Source organism: Doryrhamphus excisus, chromosome 1 (genome assembly GCF_030265055.1).
Source record: "Doryrhamphus excisus isolate RoL2022-K1 chromosome 1, RoL_Dexc_1.0, whole genome shotgun sequence".
In the NCBI taxonomy this organism is placed as follows: domain Eukaryota; kingdom Metazoa; phylum Chordata; class Actinopteri; order Syngnathiformes; family Syngnathidae; genus Doryrhamphus; species Doryrhamphus excisus.
The window spans coordinates 15,353,806-15,373,151 of NC_080466.1; the positions used below are offsets into that span (position 1 = coordinate 15,353,806).

The window sequence follows — 19,346 nt, forward strand, 5'->3', positions numbered from 1 at the left end:
AAGCTAACTTGACTTATGTAAGTTCCAATGATTTCCTAGCACGATGGAGGACAACCAAAGTCTTATTTATGCATAAATGTATTTTCCACATATTGATTTCAAATTGACACTTCACACTACCTAATGAATTCTGAATTTGATACTCAACCAAATAGATACCCCGTCTACATCTCACAATAACCGATTACGATAACTTCAGTACGACAAAATGTACTCGCCCTCCTTCTAACCATACCGCTAACCATAATGCCATTATACCTCTAACTATACCGCCATTGTACCTCTAACCATACCATTATACCTCTAAATATACCGCCATTATACCTCTAACCATACCATTATACCTCTAACCATACCATTATACCTCTAAATATACCGCCATTATACCTCTAACCATACCATTATACCTCTAACTATACCGCCATTGTACCTCTAACCATACCATTATACCTCTAACTATACTGCCATTGCACCTCTAACCATACCATTATACCTCTAACTATACTGCCATAGCACCTCTAACCATACCATTATACCTCTAACTATACTGCCATTGTACCTCTAACCATACCATTATACCTCTAACTATACCGCCATTATACCTCTAAACATACCATTATACCTCTAAATATACCGCCATTATACCTCTAACTAAACCACCATTATACCTCTAACTATACCTCTAACCATACCATTATACCTCTAAATATACCGCCATTATCCACTATATGTAATCCATTCTTTGGGATGATGAAATATGAATACACAATCATGCGCAATTACACATTTCCCGCTGAACACAACTTCACCAAGTTAGCAAATGAACACTTTAGCACAGGGGTGGGCAAACTGCGGCCCACCAAGCGTTTGAATCCGGCCCACCAGTTGCTTTCTAAGTATTTCAACTTTTAACATAGAAACTGGCAACATGACTTGCAAGTAAAAAAAAAAAAACAACCAAGCTGTAAAATGAAATGACATAGTTTGATGTGGTCTGATGTTTAAAGTGTTCCTGGAAAAATAGGACATACAGCTGATAGTATAACACTTTTACAGATCAAATTAGCCATATAATTCAAGGAAAATTATAAGCATAAAAAGTGTGTATGTGTGTTAAATTTATGTTCTGGTCCCCCCGGACAATTTTGTTAACTGAATGCGGCCCACGAGTCCAAATATTTACCCACCCCTGCTTTAGCATCAACAGCAGCCTGAGCAACATCATGGATGCTCAGGAAGCAAGACAAAGCACTTGGTCAAGGTTGTGTAAAGGTCACGCTTCCGATCATGTGGCAAGATGTAACGTCAGGACGATTAAGCATCCGAAATGTCTTTCCACGAAGTCGCTGACCAGGCGGTGATCTTTCTGTCCTAGTGGATTCTATTGCAATCTCTGATTTTCAATCGTGGTTGTCATGTGACTTACACACCAAGAAAGAATAGAACTTGAAAATGAACAACACCCCTGCGGGAAATCTCTAATCTTCTCAAGAAAGACAGTCAAAGAAACCAAAGAAAAGTTTTATAGGTGAAACAAAGGAGTTGGGCTGCAAGTGGTTAGCGCGCAGGCCTCACAGCTAGGAGACCCGAGTTCAATTCCACCCTTGGCCATCTCTGTGTGGAGTTTGCATGTTCTCCCGTGCGTGGGTTTTCTCCGGGTACTCCGGTTTCCCATAGGTATGAATGTGAGTGTGAATGGTTGTTTGTCTATATGTGCCCTGTGATTGGCTGGCTCGCCCAAAGATTTGTTGTTTGTCTATATGTGCCCTGTGAATGGCCACCAGTCCAGGGTGTACCCCGCCTGTCGCCTGAAGTCGGCTGGGATAGGCTCCAGCACCCCCTGCCACCCTCCTGAGGATAAGCGGTAGAAAATGAATGAATGAACAAAGGAGTTGTAAAACACAACAAACAGAGTCGGGAACAGTACCTTTGGATTGGGAGACTTTCTAAGTAAGGTGACCAGAGGGGGAGTTCTGACTCTGGGGGGGGGCACAGTCCTCACCCTCCCTGGGAGAGTCTATTCCAGGGTGCTGGAGAGAACGGTACCACTGTTGGTCGAACCTCTGCTACATGAGTTTTAATGGGTTCGGAATGAAGTCCTTACCCAGATGGAGGAGTCGGAACATTGAAAGAGTCGTTCAACAAAACATCTTGGAGTCATGCGGGCCAATCGGTCATGCAGTGTGTTTCCTGCCGGGACTTAGATGCTCTTTGTGTTCTTCATGCAGATGTGAAACAATTGATGAGATGATTAGTTATGGAGACGCTAAATAATGCCAAAGGTCAAAGGTCGGCTGTGTGGCCATCCACATAGGGAGAAGACGACAATAATTGTTTGTTCACTAGCAGAAAATCGGCGTTCCCTGATCATCTGCAGTGCTTGATCCACCAAGAAATCCTTTCTTTCTGCACGCACACACACGCACACACACACACACACACACACACATCACAAGGCCCTTCCTCCTGCACAACAGTCTTTTCCACTTTTCCACTCAAGAAGAATCTGCCCACCAGTCCGATCGCCATGAGGTTTGAGGAAGTACTCGATGATGTCGGCGGCTTCTCCTGGTACCAGGTCCTGGTTCTGAGCATCCTCTGCCTCCCGAGAGCCATCCTCCCTCTCCACTTCCTGCTCCACAACTTTGTATCGGCAACACCCGCTCACCACTGCGCGGGTGAAGAGGCCGAGTCAGAACCGATTCCCCGACTGAACGACGACACCTCGAGCTCATGCAGCATCTACGAGGACCCGGCAGCGTCCAATCTGACGTGGACCAACCGGACCATCCCTTGTCCTCACGGATGGGTGTACGACCAATCAGAGTTCACCTCCACCACCGCCACTGAGGTGAGTTTGATTGACTAAAGCACATCTTTTGGGTCTTCAACCCACGTCCGTGTGTGCGTAGTGGGACCTGGTTTGCGAGGACCGAAGACTCAATCAGGCGTTGGCGACGTATTTCTTCCTCGGGGTCACGGTTGGCGCCATCCTGTTTGGGCATCTTTCCGACAAGTAAGCGTTTGGCAATAATCCCAGAGCGTTCATCTCGTGGTTATGAGCTGTAAACACCCGTCTCTGACCTTTGACCTTCTCACAGTCTAGTATGTTTTAGTATTTTGGTAAACAAAGAAGTCAGATGCTATCACAAATGTGTCATTTTCATAAACATGTATTTTGTCATGCTACAGAACATGTGATTATGTGATCGTGTTGCTCACTGTGTTTGTGTGTCCGAGTCCGGGTCAGGATTTCAAAATGGTAAAGTAAATATTGCATAAAATTAAATGACAACAATGAAAACAAAGCAGACTAGGACTAGCCTAGGACTAGCCTTGGACTAGCCAAGTTGGTTTCCGTTTGAGGTCACCAACAGATGGCCGGATATTCTCCTTCAGGATTCATACTTCCATTTATTACAGCAAGTCTTCCAGATCCCGAAGCAGCAAAACAGCCCCAGACTGTCACACTACCACCACCATATTTTACTGTTGCTATGATGGGCTACACATTTTCCGAAAAGTTCACAGCAAGTCTTCCAGGTCCTGAAGCAGTAAAACAGCCTCAGACCATCATACTACCACCACCATATTTTACTGTTTCTATGATGGTATACACACCTTCCAAAAAGTTCACAGCAAGTCTTCCAGATCCTGAAGCAGCAAAATCGCCCCAGACCATCACACTACCACCACCATATTTTACTGTTGCTATGATCGGATACACGCCCTCCAAAAAGTTCACAGCAAGTCTTCCAGATCCTGAAGCAGAAAAACCGCCCCAGACCATCACACTACCACCACATTTTTTTACTGTATCTATGATGGGATACACGCCCTCCAAAAGGTTCACAGCAAGTCTTCCAGATCCTGCAGCAGCAAAATGTCCCCAGACCATCACACTACCACCACCATATTTTACTGTTGCTGATGGGATAAACGCCCTCCGCCCTAAGTGGATCATATGAAAACCATGTGAGAACCAGCGAGTGTGATATCGATATCACGGCCCTGATGACGTTGTGCGTCCATCTGCAGGTTCGGACGTAAGTCGATGCTGGTGTTGGCCTTGTTAGGCAGCGCCATGCTGGGCGTGGCCTCGGCTTTCTCCACCTCTTACGTCATGTTTGCTGTATCGCGGGCGCTCTGCGGCGTCGCCCTCAGCGGCCTGTCCATCATCGGCACAGTTCTGGGTGAGACCTGACTTGTTTGATTTCATGTCCCATTGTCATCTGACACACGTGATCACACAGGAATCGAGTGGACGGACGTGAAGCACCGCACCTTCACGGGCACGGTGATCAGTCTGTCATGGAGCGTTGGCAACATGCTGCTCGCCGTTCTCGCCTACGCCATCAGAGACTGGCGGCACCTGATGCTGGCGGTGACCGCGCCGTGTGTGGTGTCCGCGATCAGCTGCTGGTAAGAGCGATGTTTGTGACATTCTCGTGAACTTTGACCTCAAGTGTGTTTCTTAGGTGGCTGCCTGAGTCGGCTCGTTGGTTGCTCGCCAACAGTAGAACCGACGAAGCCCGCAAGTACCTGCTCCGCTGTGCCAGGATCAACAAGAAAAACCACGTTAATTTGGAAGCAGAAGTAAGGCGAGCGCGCTCACGACTTCCTGTCGACATTCCGAATTAAATTCCCCCTTTCATGGCAGACTCTGGAAAAAGTGACGGTATCCGAGGTGGCGGAGAAGACTCACTCTTACCTGGACCTTCTCAGAACACCTCAGCTCAGGAGGATCACACTCATCTCTGGACTCTTCTGGTAACCGATCTCCTCGCCGAACGTTCAACCCGATGCTAACGGCGGCCATGTTGTAGGTTCGCCGTAGCCTTCCTCTACTACGGCATCAGCTTTAACATCTCAGGATTCGGCGTCAACATCTACCTCACGCAGTTCATCTACGGCGCCATCGAATCTCCTGCCAAAATCCTCACCTACTTCGCCCTGGACCGCATCGGGCGCCGCAACGGACAGGCGTGGTTTCTAATAACAACCGGAGCGCTGATTGCCATCAATACCGCCATCCCGCTGGGTGACATGACATAGAGCGCACTCGGCGGCCATGACACAGTTTGCGTAACATCGATTTCCTGTTTGTTTTTCAGAGTTCTCTGTGGTTCGCACCTGTGTCTCCGTGGTAGCCAAAGGTTTCTCCGAGGCGGCGTTCACCACCGCTTTCCTCTACTCGGCTGAGCTTTACCCCACCGTACTTCGGTGAAACCACATCTTGTTAGCTTTGCGTTACGTTAGCGCTTTTGTTATGCTAGTATGCTTCTGAGTTTACATAGCATATTAGCTTTTTATGCTGTTGACGTATATGAGTTGGCATGCTAAATGCTGCTTGTCACTGAACAGGCAGTGCGGGCTCGGGTACACTTCCTGTTTGGGTCGCATTGGCAGCTCCTTGGCGCCGATGATCATGCTGCTTGAGGACGCTTGGCTTTTCCTACCGCCGTTCATCTTCTCCGGAATGGGAATACTCAGCGGAATGTTCGTTTTCCTGCTGCCAGAGACGCTGAACGTGTGCCTGCCGGAGAATATTCTGGACATCGAGGAGGGAAGGTAGCGATTTTTTGCTACGTGTCGTCGTTTATAGAGTTAGCGCTACATTGCTTCATCGAGGCCAAAATGGCCGTGTATAGTTAATTAAGTATGCGTACTTTGTTTTTATTTTTCTTCAGGCACAGGACATCAAACGGTAACAGCCATTATAGCGCTGAAATGGCCGCCATCACTACCACGGGAAGCTAGCATCAGCCTGCTAGCATACCTGAGCATGTCGAGTGGATTGATGGATGGATCCACTTTAACTGTTTTGTGAGATTCAAATCAATTAAATGTATTTCCATTGAGAAACAGCATTGTGTTTGATTCCCACACACGCCGAGGTGTCTTATCATCCGCTTCACTAACGTGTCATTCTCACCACAGACGCCGACGTGCACCCGTGCAACAAAGTATAAGTGAAGGACGGTGAAGGTCGCCGGTTAGCGTTAGCCGCTATCACAGACCCGACTAAACGTCCAGACCTTGTTTGGTTGCGTCCGCCTGCCCGCAAACTGATAAGATCCTGTAGCGGCAGCCATCTTTAGAATGTTATCTCGTGGCTTAAGGGTGCTTATCACTGCCTCCTCTCCCAACACCCCCATTCCCAGGATAGCGCAGCATCCCATTCCCAGGATAGCGCAACCCCGCGGCACTAGCGTTCAACATCTTTTTATTTATTTAGTAATTATATTTTATGATTGACAGCTAATTCTTAGTAATGAACTGGTGATTGAGACCTTGTTACTGCTACTCAGTAATTAGTGGGTAGTTAGCATGTTATTATTAGCATTTTATTACATAATCGTAGCTGTTAATAATTGACATTATTAGCTGTTTGTAACTTTGTATATCAGGATTATTTCACTTATCTAAAGTATGGATGTTTATGGGGGTAGGTCGACTTTAGCCACGCCCAGAATGGCATCTCCACAGCGTCAGGTCCACCCAGCCGCTTCAGTCTTCATCTGCTTCTCGTGGTCTTCACATCTTTATCTTGACACATATTAGCTAAATGTTACTTTATTATTAGCTTATATATTTCTTAGCTTTTCATCACAGGTTGGGAACGAGTTGCAAGGTGAGTTTTATTTTTATTTTGCATTAATCCAGCAAAAGCTGCACGGCGGTCGAGTGGTTAGCGCGCAGACCTCACAGCTAGGACAGTTCAATCCCACCCTCGGTCATCTCTGTGTGGAGTTTGCATGTTCTCTTGCGTGCATGCGTGGGTTTTCTCCGGGTACTCCGGTTTCCTCCCACATTCAAAAAAAAACATGCTAGGTTAATGAGCCACTCCAAATTGTCCATAGGTATGACTGTGAGTGTGAATGGTTGTTTGTCTATATGTGCCCTGTGATTGGCTGGCCACCAGTCCAGGGTGTACCCTGCCTCTTGCCCGAAGACACCTGAGATAGCTTTGAAAAGGTGCAAAAATTTAAATTTTGAATGAAAAACGAGCCGTTCGGAAGTTGAAGCTGGACTGAAATGCTGTGGAAATATGCTAAAACATAGAATGAAAGTACGAGTAAATTGGTAGTTTGAGCTCAAATGGGGAATTCAACCATTTCTGGGTCTGGATCTATATGATTGGCTGGCTCGCCCGAAGAATGCTTGTTTGTCTAAATGTGCCTTGTGATTGGCTGGCCACCAGTCCAGGGTGTACCCCGCCTCTCGCCCGAAGACAGCTGGGATAGGCTCCAGCACTCCCCTGCAACCCTCATGAGGATAAGCGGTAAAAAATGAATGAATGTTGTTGAAAATTTTTTGAAAAATTGCAAGAAATGCGAGTGAGACAAAAGAAATGAGATGAAGCGTTAAAGTGAAGCTGATCAAAGGTTTCTTTGCGTTACGATCATTTCATGCATCCAATAATAATAATAATAATGACTAGATGATGCAATGTCAGCAGACATTGCGCGTAAATGTCAAAAAGCTGACGCAAAACTGAAACGCCTTGAAAAGGCGCAAAAATAGAAATTTTTAATGAAAAAAAGAGTCGTTCGGAAGTTGAAGCTGGACTGAAATGCTGTGGAAATATGCTAAAATATAGAATGAGAGTATGAGTAAATTGGTACTTTGAGGTCAAATGGGGAATTGAACCATCTCTGGGTGTGGATCTATATGTGCCCTATGATTGGCTGGCTCGCCCGAAGTTCTCCTCGTGCATGCATGGGTTTTCTCCAGGTACTCCGGTTTCCTCCCACATTCCAAAAACATGCTAGGTTAATTGTCCACTCCAAATTGTCCATAGGTATGAATGTGAGTGTGAATGGTTGTTTGTCTATATGTGCCCTGTGATTGGCAGGCCACCAGTCCAGGGTGTACCCCGCCTCTCGCCCCAAGACAGCTGGGATAGGCGGTAGAAACTGAACCAATGAATGAATTTAACGTGACCTATGCATTTGGCAGGCTAATGGAGACGTGGCGTCATCCGGCTGCGACATCGAAACTTCTTTTCTTCATCTTCATCTGGGCTGACCTGGGGTCAGCTCAAGCCGCCAGCTCCAACGGCACGCTGAACAACCACAGCAAATGCGCCGGCAACACCGAGTGCAAAGATGGCGTCATCTTGTCGCCGTGGCACCCGGAAAACGCCAATCTCTCCGAGCGCATCGCCAGGGCCGCTATTTATTTTCTGGGTTTAGTATACATGTTCCTGGGCGTCTCCATCATCGCTGACCGCTTTATGGCGTCCATCGAGGTCATCACGTCCCAAGAGAGACAGATTGTGATCAAAAAACCAAACGGCGAAAAGTTGACGACAACCGTGCGGATCTGGAATGAAACGGTGTCCAACCTGACGCTCATGGCTCTGGGATCGTCCGCCCCGGAAATCCTGCTCTCTGTTGTGGAAGTTTGCGGTCATAACTTCGATGCCGGTCAGCTGGGCCCGAACACCATCGTGGGGAGCGCCGCTTTCAACATGTTCGTTATCATCGGGCTTTGCGTGTACGTCATTCCGGACGGAGAAACGCGCAAGGTGAAGCATCTTCGGGTTTTCTTCGTCACGGCAACCTGGAGCGTTTTCGCTTACACGTGGCTTTACCTCATTTTGGCCGTTTTCTCTCCGGGCGTCGTTCAGATTTGGGAAGGCCTCCTGACGCTCTTCTTCTTTCCCGTTTGCGTTGCTTTTGCGTACGTGGCAGACCGCCGTCTTCTTTTCTACAAGTACGTGTACAAGCGCTACCGAGCCGGGAAGCGCAAGGGGGTCATCATCGAGACCGAGGGGGAACCCGATCTCCCTTCCAAGGTTGACATCGAAACGGACGGCGTAGCGTTCCTGCCTCACGACGAAAAACTCGAAAATGAGGAGTTGGAAGTGAAGCACCGGATGGAAGAGGCGTCCTTCCGTGTTTTAACGCACGGCATTCAGATCGTGATGGGAAGCGGCGATGTCCCGATGAAGAAGACTTCGGCCACTCATCAAGACCGCTCGTCCTCATCGGAGGTGTTCTTCCATCCAAGCAGGTACCAGTGCTTGGAGAACTGTGGCAGTTTAGCGTTAACCGTTCTTCGACGAGGCGGCGACATCAATACAACCGTCGCGGTTGACTATCGAACACAAGACGGCACCGCCATCGCCGGGTCGGACTATCGCTGTAGCCACGGGACGGTGGTGTTCCGAGCGGGCGAAACGGTTAAGGAAATCCGCATCGATATCATCGACGATGACATCTTTGAGGAAGAGGAGCATTTCCTGGTTCACTTAAGCGGCGTCAGAATCGTGTCCGGTGGGGGCGGAGAATCAAACAACGGTTCGGCAGGCTTGGGTCCGCCTTGCACGGCCACGGTATCCATCTTGGATGACGACCACGCGGGGATCTTCACGTTCGAGGAGTCGACGCTGACTGTCAGCGAGAGCGTTGGCGTCATGGAGGTGAAGGTGGTCCGGACCTCGGGGGCTCGAGGAGTCGTGGCCCTGCCGTACAGAACCGTTGAGGGGAGCGCCAAAGGGGGCGGAGTGGACTTTGAGGACACTCACGGCGTCCTGGAATTTGACAACAATGAGATGTGGTGAGGACAAACCTGGTCTAGCGTTTATTTCTTCTGAACGCATCATGGCTGCCCTCCGTCACGTCACAATGTTTTCTTCTTTTGCAGTAAAACGCTTTGCATCAACATCGTTGACGATGAGCAATATGAGAAGAACAAGAACTTCTTCCTGGAGCTGGGCCAGCCTCTTCTGCTGGAGATGAGCGAGAGAAAAGGTAGGGGTGTGGCCTTTTTATGTATTCGTTTAGCCACGCCCCTTCTGTTAACCTCCTCGCCATTGGTCAGTTGGCTTGGAAGTTCATTAGTTGGGATGGATAGTTAGTTGGGTCGGACATCGTGGAGAAGAAGAGAAAAACCACAGCAGGTTAAGCTTAAGTCACATGACCTGAAAAAAGGTCTTTTACTTCCTGTAATGGTAATGGTAATAGTTTTATTTCCGCATGTCCAAAAGGAGTAGGAAGAAGCAAAGCTTATTAAATCCTACCCCTCCATCTGGTACATTTACAATCAGTAACTGTTACATTTGTTCACTTCCTGCTTTCCTAATATAGTTTTATTTTATTTTATTTTTTAAATGTTATTTTTTTAAATATTATTTTACATTTTCTTTTGTACTTGTTCACATCCTGCTTTCCTAATATAATTTAAGATTTTTTTTTATTTTGTTTTTAAAAATGTTATTTAAAAAAATGTTATTTAAAAAAATGTTATTTTAAATTGTTTTTGTACTTGTTCACTTCCTGCTTTCCTAATATAGTTTAAGTTTTTATTTCATTTTATTTTATTTTAATTTTGTTTTTTTTAATGTTATTTTTTAAAATGTTATTTCAATTTTTTTTGTACTTGTTCACTTCCTGCTTTCCTAATATAGTTTAAAATATAATTTTTTTTTTTTTTTTTTTTAATGTTATTTTTTTAACTGTTTTTTTTCCTGTCACCATACTTAGTACTTATCTGTGTACTTATGTATGTGTACTTATTCATTGTTTTCTTGTCTTTGTGTCTCCAGCCGTTCTGCTTCAAGAAGTTGGTAAGATGTCTCACTTTGTTTTTTTAATCTTCAACCTCCATAGCATCATGAACTTGACATCTTTTTTTCGTTCTTTCAGGTGGATTCTTCCGAACAGGTCAGTTTAAAAAAAAACAAAACAGCATTGGTGATGTCATGTGACAAAGGTTCTAAGCAATGATGTTATGGTTTCTTCTGACAGATAAACAACTCTTTGGTAAGATCACTCTCAACACAGTATAGTTAGCATATAGCTACATACAGCTAGCTGTGATTGGATGACACAGGAGGAGGCGGCGCAAACTTCTCTCACTTCCTGTCCTGACAGGCAAAGACATCTACAGGAAAATCCAAGAACCGGAAAAACACAACCCCTCTTCCATCTTGACCATCTCAGGTACGTCCACCAGTCCGTCCACCCATGCGGCCGCCATACAGTCCTCTGTGTCTCTCCGAAGACGCCAAGGACGTGGAGACAAAGCAGGAAGAGGAGAGACGCATCGCACTGATGGGTCGACCCAAGTTAGGCGAGCTGGTCAAACTTGAAGTCGTCATTGAGGAGTCGTACGAGTTTAAGGTGTCGCATTTTTAAAATGTTCTTTTGGTTAACTTTTCTCACCTTTAAAGGGGACTTATTATGCTCATTTGTGGACTTCTGTAGAGCAGCTACACACAATAACACACAGAAAGCTCTCTAGATCCTCAAGAATCTGCACCTATTTTGGCTGTATTTTCCCTGGATTGATTCCACTGGGCATGCCCACTTTGCTGTGATTGGGCACACCCTTGTAGGAAAGCGCAGACCTCGTTATCTGAAACGTTGGCATGGTTTAACATCCCCTTTAATAATTCTAACTTAGAACCAATTCCTACAGTGGAACCTTAGTTAGAGTCCGTCCCGGTTTGTGTGTACTTTGGTTAACAATTTTTGCCTCACATTCTCCGGTTAGCGTACAATATGGCAGGCGTCTTGTCGCGTGAGTCCAACTGTGTTCTCTTCCTCAGCTAGCTAAACAGAATGGGCACATATTGACAAACAACCATTCTTCGGGCGAGCCAGCCAATCATAGGGCACATATAGATACAGACCCAGAGATGGTTCCATTCCCCATTTGACCTCAAACTACCAATTTACTCATACTTTTATTCTATATTTTAGCATATTTCCACAGCATTTCAGTCCAGCTTCAACTTCCGAACGACTCGTTTTTCATTCAAAATTTCAATTTTTGCACCTTTTCAAAGAGTTAGCTTTTTGACATTTACACATAATGTCTGCTGACAGTCCAGGGTGTACCCCGCCTCTCGCCCGAAGACAGCTGGGATAGGCTCCAGCACCCCCCGCGACCCTCGTGAGAAAAAAGCGGTAGAAAATGAATGAATGAATGTAACGCAAAGAAACCTTTGATCAGCTTCACTTTAACGCTTCATCTCATTTTTTTGTCTCACTCCCATTTCTTGCAATTTTTCAAAAAATTTTCAACAACATTCATTCATTCATTTTCTACCACTTATCGTCACCCCTGAACTGGTAGCCAGCCAATCACAGGGCACATATAGACAAACAACCATTCTTCGGGCGAGCCAGCCAATCATAGGGCACATATAGATCCAGACCCAGAGATGGTTCAATTCCCAATTTACTCATACTCTCATTCTATGTTTTAGCATATTTCCACAGCATTTCAGTCCAGCTTCAACTTCTGAACGACTCGTTTTTCATTCAAAATTTCGATTTTTGCGCCTTTTCAAAGCGTTACAGTTTTGCGTCAGCTTTTTGACATTTACGCGCAATGTCCGCTGACATTGCATAATCTAGTCATTATTATTATCATTATTATTATTAGGAGGTGTATGAAATTATCGTAACGCAAAGAAACCTTTCATCAGCTTCACTTTAACGCTTCATCTCAATTTTTTTGTCTCATTCCTAACAACCATTCACACTCACATTCATACCTATGGACAATTTGGAGTGGTCAATTAGCCTAGCATGTTTTTGGAATGTAAAATGATATTTGTAAAACTATAAAACAGATTAATTTGAGTGACCTTATTTCTTATGGGAAAAGTAGATTTGGTTTGGATTAGAGTTGGACCTTCTGAAAGGAATTCATGATGCTAACTAGTTCCACTCTTGTAGAATTCAGTGGACAAGGTGATGAAGAAGACGAGGTTGGCCGTGCTGGTGGGGACGACGTCATGGAGAGAACAATTTATGGACGCCATCACAGTCAGCGCAGGTAAACAACTTAATCAGAATGAAGAGGCCAGTTTCGAAGTTTCGTGTGATATTGTTTGTCCAGGTGATGACGACGACGACGATGACAAGAAGCTACCCTCCAGTGTGGACTACGTCATACACTTCCTGACGGTCTTCTGGAAGCTCCTGTTTGTGTTGGTCCCGCCCACCGACTACTGGAACGGGTGGGCGTGCTTCGTGGTGTCCATCATGGTCATCGGCCTCCTGACAGCAATCATCGGAGACCTGGCGTCGCATTTTGGCTGCACGGTGGGCCTGAAGGACTCGGTCACGGCTGTGGTCTTTGTAGCATTGGGCACGTCAGTACCAGGTGAGAAGACCACCACAAGTCCAGTGTGGCACCTTCAGAATGTTCTGTCTCCATCAGACACGTTCGCCAGCAAAGTGGCGGCCTGCCAGGACCAGTACGCCGACGCCTCCATTGGTAACGTGACAGGAAGTAACGCCGTCAACGTTTTCCTGGGTATCGGCGTGGCGTGGTCCATCGCCGCTGTGTACCACTACTCCAAGAACCAGGAATTCAGGGTGGACCCGGGAACGCTGGCCTTCTCCGTCACGCTTTTTACCATCTTTGCCTTCATCTGCATCGCCGTCCTTCTCTATCGGCGCCGGCCCGGGATTGGCGGGGAACTGGGTGGACCACAGATCCCCAAGATGGTGACCACGAGCTTGTTCTTCAGCCTGTGGTTGATGTACATCGTCTTATCCTCGCTTGAGGCCTACTGCCACATCCAAGGCTTTTGAGTCTTCTGAAAGTCGTCTTTTAGCTGTTTTAGTCCAAATTAAAAGGTGTATTAAAACATTTTTTCAATTATTTGTACATCTTTGCTGAGAAGCCCCGCCCCCTGGAAACGTTGCGGTAAATGAGGGTGTTTGAAGGTTAAATTAGCATTATTAGCACTCCTAATAATAATAATAATAATAAAACACTTTAAACTAAAACGTGTATCCTTGTCGATCATAAGTATTTTTTTCTGGCCCTTTAAATGCGCTTTTCTGAAGACACGTGACGTCATTCGGAAACACGTGATGTTCTGTCAGCTGATAGCTGACTTCCGGGTTGTGGCTCGCTATTTTTTTGCGGACGTTTGTCATTTTTTCCAATAAATCAGGTAAACTTTTGAGTTTCTTCCAAAACTTTTGCATTAACTAAAGTCTGAAAGTTGATTTAAATGTCGTCTGAGATTGTTTCATCACTATCTGTCGTATTTATTTGTTTTCATGTTCGAATCCAGTGCGTTAACTCTTTCTTTTTTCTCCATCACTTTATCAATTAGCTTATCTTTTAAGGACTTTTATTCAGTATTTGTATTTATTTAGTAGGTTGAACGTCATAAATTTATGGGTGCTTCGTTATCAGTGACACAAAAGCGATGCTTTATGTGAATGTAAATACATACAACTAAATTAGTGTAGCTGCACTTGCTGGGCATTAGGGGGCGCACCATGCAGGAAGTGTTTCAAAGTCATGTGACTGACCTTGTCAGACCACCCTGGGAGTGTGGTCATGAACCTGTCAGACAGCGAAGACGATGTCTACACCGAGAGGACAGCGCTGGTCCAATCGGAGAACCCGGTGGTGCCGTCCTACATACCAGACTCCGCCCCCACCGATGGCCCCACTAAAAGGGTAAACGTCTGTGTTGGCCACTCCCACCGCTTTGGTCCCTCCCTCTTGGAAAGCTAAATGATGAAGTATTGGGTGCAGGAACGAAGTGGGCCCGTCGCCGCCGGTTCAGATGCCGAAGCCGAAGAGGAGGAGCTGACCCTCAAGTACGGCGCCAAACATGTGATCATGCTCTTCATCCCCGTCACGCTGTGTATGCTGGTGGTGGTGGCCACCATCAAGTCGGTCAGCTTCTACAGCGAGAAGACAGACCAGCATCTGTAGGTGACCGCTTCGCTTAACATGTCTACGTCTGCCCTGCCGCCCGCTCACGCTTCCTCTGCGCAGGATCTACACGCCGTTTACGGAGAACACGTCATCGGTCGGACGCCGTCTCCTTAACTCGGTTCTCAACACTATCATCATGATTAGTGTCATCGTGGTCATGACCGTCTTCCTGGTGTTCCTCTACAAGTACCGCTGCTACAAGGTCTGCTAAGGACGGCAAGGACACGCCCCTGCCACCATCTTTATTTTCATGCTACTTTTTCCTTTGCAGTTCATCCACGGGTGGCTCATCCTGTCCTCGCTCATGCTGCTCTTTTGGTTCAGCTTCATGTACCTCAGGTGAGGCTGTGATGCCTTCATGTACCTCAGGTGAGGCCGTGATGCCTTCATGTATCTCAGGTGAGGCTGTGATGCCGTCACGTACCTCGCCTTGTTGGTCAGGACATGATGCCTTCATGTACCTTGCCTTGTTGGTCAGGATGTGATGCCTTCATGTACCTTGCCTTGTTGGTCAGGATGTGATGCCTTCACGTCCTTCACCTTGTTGGTCAGGATGTGATGCCTTCACGTACTTCACCTTGTTGGTCAGGACGTGATGCCTTCATGTACCTCACCTTGTCGGTCAGGACGTGATGCCTTCATGTAACTCACCTTGTCGGTCAGGACGTGATGCCTTCACGTAACTTGCCTTGTTGGTCAGGACGTGATGCCTTCATGTACCTCGCCTTTTTGTCAGGGCGTGATGCCTTCACGTACCTCCCCTTGTTGGTCAGGATGTGATGCCTTCATGTACCTCACCTTGTTGGTCAGGACATGATGCCTTCATGTACCTCGCCTTGATGGTCAGGACGTGATGCCTTCATGTACCTCAGGTGAGGACGTGATGTCGTCACGTACCTCACCTTGTTGGTCAGGATGTGATGCCTTCACGTACCTCACCTTGTTGGTCAGGGCGTGGTGCCTTCATGTACCTCGCCTTGTTGGTCAGGACGTGATGCCTTCACGGACCTCGCCTTGCTGGCCAGGACTTGATGCCTTCATGGACCTTGCCTTGTTGGCCAGGACGTGATGCCTTCACGGACCTCGCCTTGTTGTCCAGGCCAGGGCGTGGTGCCTTCATGTACCTCACCTTGTTGGTCAAAACGTGATGCCTTTATGTACCTCGCCTTGTTGGTCAGGACGTGATGCCTTCACGGACCTTGCCTTGTTGGTCAGGACGTGATGCCTTCACGTACCTCACCTTGTTGGTCAGGACGTGATGTCGTCACATACCTCACCTTGTTGGTCAGGACGTGATGTCGTCACATACCTCACCTTGTTGGTCAGGACGTCATGCCTTCATGTACCTCACCTTGTTGGCCAGGGCGTGGTGCCTTCATGTACCTCACCTTGTTGGTCAGGATGTGATGCCTTCACATACCCAGCTTTGTTGGCAAGATATGATGCCTTCACTTACCTGGCCACGTTAGTGAGGATGTGATGCATTCAAGTGACCGACACTGTCTCTCTGTGTCCCAGTGAATTGTTTAAGACCTACAACGTGGCGATGGACTACCCAACGGTGGGCATGATCATCTGGAACTTTGGCGCGGTGGGGATGGTGTGTATCCACTGGAAAGGTCCCCTCCAGCTGCAACAGGCCTACTTAATTCTGATTAGCGCCCTCATGGCGCTCGTCTTCATCAAATATCTGCCGGAATGGTCGGCGTGGGTCATTCTGGGCGGCATTTCTGTTTACGGTGAGTGTAGACGGCCATTTTGGGCAATAAACACAGTACTATCTTTTATCATGCTAAAGCTATGTGTATGTAGCTTTAGAAGCCTTCCCATCATGCTTTGCTGTGGTTGCTTTTCCGCTTGCAGACTTGATAGCCGTCCTGAGTCCAAAAGGTCCGCTCAGGATGCTGGTGGAGACGGCGCAGGAACGCAACGAGCCCATTTTTCCCGCCCTCATCTACTCATGTGAGTGCATGCTGCCCCCCGAATAAGGATGTCACATGACTTGAAGTGAACTTTGACCTTGAATGCGTGCTTCTGCAGCTGCCATGGCGTGGGCGGTTGGGATGGCAAACCCAGCGGACGCTGAGCGGTCCGGGCATCAAACAGGCGGTCAGTTTTGGGAAGTAAAAGTGGGCGGGACTTGTTAGTGTTTGACTTTGATGTATGTCATGTGTGTGTGACAGATGAGGAGGCAGAGCAGAGCGACACAGAGGCGGAGAGACGCTCGTTTCAGGAAGAAGAGCTGGAGGAGAGTGAGTGATGTCGCAGCCAATGAGCTGCCTCTGTGGCAGTCATGTGACTCGTGGATGTGTGCAGGAGGCGTGAAGCTGGGATTGGGCGACTTCATCTTCTATAGCGTTCTGGTGGGAAAAGCTGCAGCGAGTGGAGAAGACTGGAACACGACACTGGCCTGCTTTGTTGCCATCTTGATAGTAAGACATGCACGCACACACACACACACACACACACAATGACACCGCATGTGTGTTGTGTTCAGGGTCTATGCCTGACGCTGCTTCTGCTCGCCATCTTTAAAAAGGCCTTGCCGGCGTTGCCCATCTCCATCACCTTTGGACTCATTTTTTACTTCTCCACCGACTTCCTGGTCCGACCTTTCATGGATGACCTTGCCGCACATCAGTTCTACATCTGATTGGATGTCAAAATAACTATTTTTACAAATGGGTGCGGCTAAATAGCTCCTCCCCTTTGACGAGTCTGCTGTTCCTTTAAGAACCCTTTTCACCTGATCCAGTGTCGCCCTAAGCTAGGCTAATGGTTAGCCTGTTGGGGGTGGAGCATAACATCTCCATCTGTGTACGTTTCTACAAGGTAAAAATATCTTTGGACAACTTAAAAGTATGAGTGATTTTTATTTGAGAAATGTCCAACATGGAGAATGCTTCAATTTCGCTCATCAAACTGGGATTTGTTCTTGAGAAGAAATGCGGCCAGATACTCGATGGGGTTTGTCGGCCTGAAAGACAAAAAAAAAGTCAAGACTCAACGTGGCTAATACAGTCGCTGGACACTTCATTAGGTACACCTCATTGCAGCAACTGGAGGAAAACTACAGAGATGGCCGAGGGTAGAATTGAACCCTGGTCTCCTAGCTGTGAGGTGTGCGTGCTAACGACTCACCCACCGTGCAGGCAACATGAAACAATTCAGCGTAAACTATTTGAAATAAATTAAAACCTTTAACCATTGTAGGTGAAATAGTTGTGTCCCATTACATGCATTAATTAGCTGCCTCTTTTTTTGCTGATTTTATATAATAGTAAAAAAGACAAAAATGTGTGTTCATGTCTCATAGGGATTTTGGATAATGGGCAAAAAAAAAAAAAAAAACGGATGGACATTGTTCTTTCTAGATAAGACTCCATTATTTGGGGGGAAAACACACCTCTCCTTGGCGAGCACAGATAAGCCCTGCAGCAAGATGGGGACCACGGTCTGGTCCAGGTAAGCCCGGGTGGGTAGCGCCTGCAGGTTCACTTTGTTCTTAGCCATTTTTTCGCTGTTTGCCGTCTTCTCTTGCTCCAGTGTCCTCTGAAGATGAACATGTGGTTGATGCACAGGAAGCTGTGTGTGTGTGTGAGAGAGAGCACATTACCTGGATGTTGTCTGTTAAGCCGAATTCTGCATGTGGATTCTCTGCCGCCTGCTGGAGCGTCAAAACACAACAAGTAACAAAGTGATGCTAAGCTAGAAGATTCAAGGGAGTTAGCTTCGCTATACTCACAGAAGCATGCTCCATTGTCTGTTCCGCCTCTGCGTGCTCTGAAAAATACATTTAGTTGTTTTTAACATGACACACCGGAAGTAGAACCACAGCATTGTAACATTTGGACTCCATTCAATACACATAGAATAAGCGATGCACAGTATTTTGTAGCTACGCTCGCTTTAAGTTATGAAACACAGGAATGTTCCACCGCTATAACCAACAAACTATCTAAACTTGATATAAATTGTGTCGTTTTTATTGTCCATCATTGGATAGTTTCATCCTGTTGGCGCTAGCCTATTAGCTTTAGCATCACATTAAACGATTCACAAGTCATAACCAAGTCAATGTCACCGGACCTTGTGTGGTCCTCAACCAGGACGTGAAAAAACAACAACCGAAGGAAGAGCTAGTATAAAAACCGATGGGGGTGGAAAAACCGATCAATGGTGAACAATGAACGTACCGTCCGCCATGTTTGTTGTGAGTATTTACGCCAGACTTAACGTGTCCGCCAATTCTCGTTCTAGGCTACGCTAATTTCCTGGTGACACACTCGCTTCCGGTTTGTGCCCACTTCAAAATAAAACCACTCAATGACTGAGGAGAATTTCAACGCAGAAAGATGTTTCTAAAACAAGCTTTCTTCACAAAGGGGAATAATGTCCTCTCACTTTAGGAAGGTAATGACAAATTCAAACTTTGCTGTTTTTTTACTTTGTTTTTTTCTTATGAGAGCTTATTCTTGGAACATTTATTTGCAGAGGCTGACACTGGGTGGTGTTGGTGACCCCTGTTCGAAACTGTCTTTAGGGATTAACTTGTGCATAATATATCCTGTCCGAGTGAAAGGTGAGCTGGAACCGATAGGTGACACCCTGGACTGGGTGGACTGCCTTCCTCA

At 46.6% G+C, this 19,346-nt stretch overlaps 4 protein-coding genes across 22 annotated transcripts; 3 read left to right on the plus strand and 1 right to left on the minus strand.

Moving 5' to 3' along the window:
* The first annotated feature begins 80 nt into the window (after positions 1–80).
* slc22a7a (solute carrier family 22 member 7a) lies at positions 81–5,829 on the plus strand. The gene is made up of 10 exons (XM_058072049.1): positions 81–2,851; positions 2,913–3,016; positions 4,039–4,193; positions 4,254–4,422; positions 4,479–4,596; positions 4,661–4,770; positions 4,827–5,041; positions 5,115–5,223; positions 5,365–5,571; positions 5,691–5,829. The coding sequence occupies exons 1-10, from the start codon at positions 2,528–2,530 to the stop codon at positions 5,758–5,760; spliced, it is 1,581 nt and encodes a 526-aa protein (XP_057928032.1). The 5' UTR covers positions 81–2,527; the 3' UTR covers positions 5,761–5,829.
* Positions 5,830–8,188: 2,359 nt separating this feature from the next.
* LOC131128026 (sodium/calcium exchanger 1-like) lies at positions 8,189–13,562 on the plus strand. 16 transcript variants are annotated; one of them, XM_058070723.1, is made up of 10 exons: positions 8,189–9,567; positions 9,655–9,761; positions 10,556–10,576; positions 10,656–10,673; positions 10,758–10,772; positions 10,884–10,978; positions 11,031–11,132; positions 12,699–12,798; positions 12,862–13,128; positions 13,186–13,562. In XM_058070723.1, exons 1-10 carry the CDS (start codon positions 8,204–8,206, stop codon positions 13,560–13,562), a joined length of 2,466 nt encoding a protein of 821 aa, XP_057926706.1. In that variant the 5' UTR covers positions 8,189–8,203. The 16 variants fall into 16 exon arrangements, with proteins under 16 accessions (XP_057926706.1, XP_057926530.1, XP_057926623.1 ...); XM_058070547.1 differs by having other exon boundaries at positions 10,884–10,952; positions 11,014–11,132; XM_058070640.1 differs by lacking the exon at positions 10,758–10,772 and having other exon boundaries at positions 10,884–10,952; positions 11,014–11,132.
* Positions 13,563–13,837: 275 nt separating this feature from the next.
* On the plus strand, positions 13,838–17,916 carry psen2 (presenilin 2). The gene is made up of 11 exons (XM_058075227.1): positions 13,838–13,930; positions 14,306–14,448; positions 14,527–14,705; positions 14,773–14,914; positions 14,984–15,051; positions 16,231–16,451; positions 16,576–16,674; positions 16,753–16,821; positions 16,896–16,964; positions 17,029–17,144; positions 17,210–17,916. The coding sequence occupies exons 2-11, from the start codon at positions 14,326–14,328 to the stop codon at positions 17,363–17,365; spliced, it is 1,242 nt and encodes a 413-aa protein (XP_057931210.1). The 5' UTR covers positions 13,838–13,930; positions 14,306–14,325; the 3' UTR covers positions 17,366–17,916.
* On the minus strand, positions 17,551–19,032 carry dpy30 (dpy-30 histone methyltransferase complex regulatory subunit). 4 transcript variants are annotated; one of them, XM_058075239.1, is made up of 5 exons: positions 18,909–19,032; positions 18,458–18,495; positions 18,329–18,379; positions 18,119–18,264; positions 17,551–17,689 (listed from the first exon to the last, which is right to left on the minus strand). In XM_058075239.1, exons 1-5 carry the CDS (start codon positions 18,916–18,918, stop codon positions 17,617–17,619), a joined length of 318 nt encoding a protein of 105 aa, XP_057931222.1. In that variant the 5' UTR covers positions 18,919–19,032; the 3' UTR covers positions 17,551–17,616. The 4 variants fall into 4 exon arrangements, with proteins under 4 accessions (XP_057931222.1, XP_057931232.1, XP_057931240.1 ...); XM_058075249.1 differs by having other exon boundaries at positions 18,329–18,376; positions 18,909–19,000; XM_058075257.1 differs by having other exon boundaries at positions 18,802–18,931.
* Between the last annotated feature and the right edge of the window lie 314 nt (positions 19,033–19,346).

What these genes read in the sequence shown, in the direction of transcription:
- slc22a7a (XM_058072049.1), top strand. Translation starts at nt 2,528, where the DNA reads ATGAGGTTTGAGGAAGTACTCGATGATGTCGGCGGCTTCTCCTGGTAC. An exon ending in CATCATCGGCACAGTTCTGG is followed by an intron (nt 4,194 to 4,253) that starts GTGAGACCTGAC and finishes GTGATCACACAG; the next exon opens with GAATCGAGTGGACGGACGTG. An exon ending in CTTTACCCCACCGTACTTCG is followed by an intron (nt 5,224 to 5,364) that starts GTGAAACCACAT and finishes GTCACTGAACAG; the next exon opens with GCAGTGCGGGCTCGGGTACA.
- LOC131128026 (XM_058070723.1), top strand. Translation starts at nt 8,204, where the DNA reads ATGTTCCTGGGCGTCTCCATCATCGCTGACCGCTTTATGGCGTCCATC. An exon ending in AGGAGTCGTACGAGTTTAAG is followed by an intron (nt 11,133 to 12,698) that starts GTGTCGCATTTT and finishes CCACTCTTGTAG; the next exon opens with AATTCAGTGGACAAGGTGAT. An exon ending in CGCCATCACAGTCAGCGCAG is followed by an intron (nt 12,799 to 12,861) that starts GTAAACAACTTA and finishes TTGTTTGTCCAG; the next exon opens with GTGATGACGACGACGACGAT.
- psen2 (XM_058075227.1), top strand. Translation starts at nt 14,326, where the DNA reads ATGAACCTGTCAGACAGCGAAGACGATGTCTACACCGAGAGGACAGCG. An exon ending in GAGAAGACAGACCAGCATCT is followed by an intron (nt 14,706 to 14,772) that starts GTAGGTGACCGC and finishes TCCTCTGCGCAG; the next exon opens with GATCTACACGCCGTTTACGG. An exon ending in GCTTTGTTGCCATCTTGATA is followed by an intron (nt 17,145 to 17,209) that starts GTAAGACATGCA and finishes TGTTGTGTTCAG; the next exon opens with GGTCTATGCCTGACGCTGCT.
- dpy30 (XM_058075239.1), bottom strand. An exon ending in GCTTAACAGACAACATCCAG is followed by an intron (nt 18,265 to 18,328) that starts GTAATGTGCTCT and finishes GTTCATCTTCAG; the next exon opens with AGGACACTGGAGCAAGAGAA. An exon ending in TCTGTGCTCGCCAAGGAGAG is followed by an intron (nt 17,690 to 18,118) that starts GTGTGTTTTCCC and finishes TTTGTCTTTCAG; the next exon opens with GCCGACAAACCCCATCGAGT.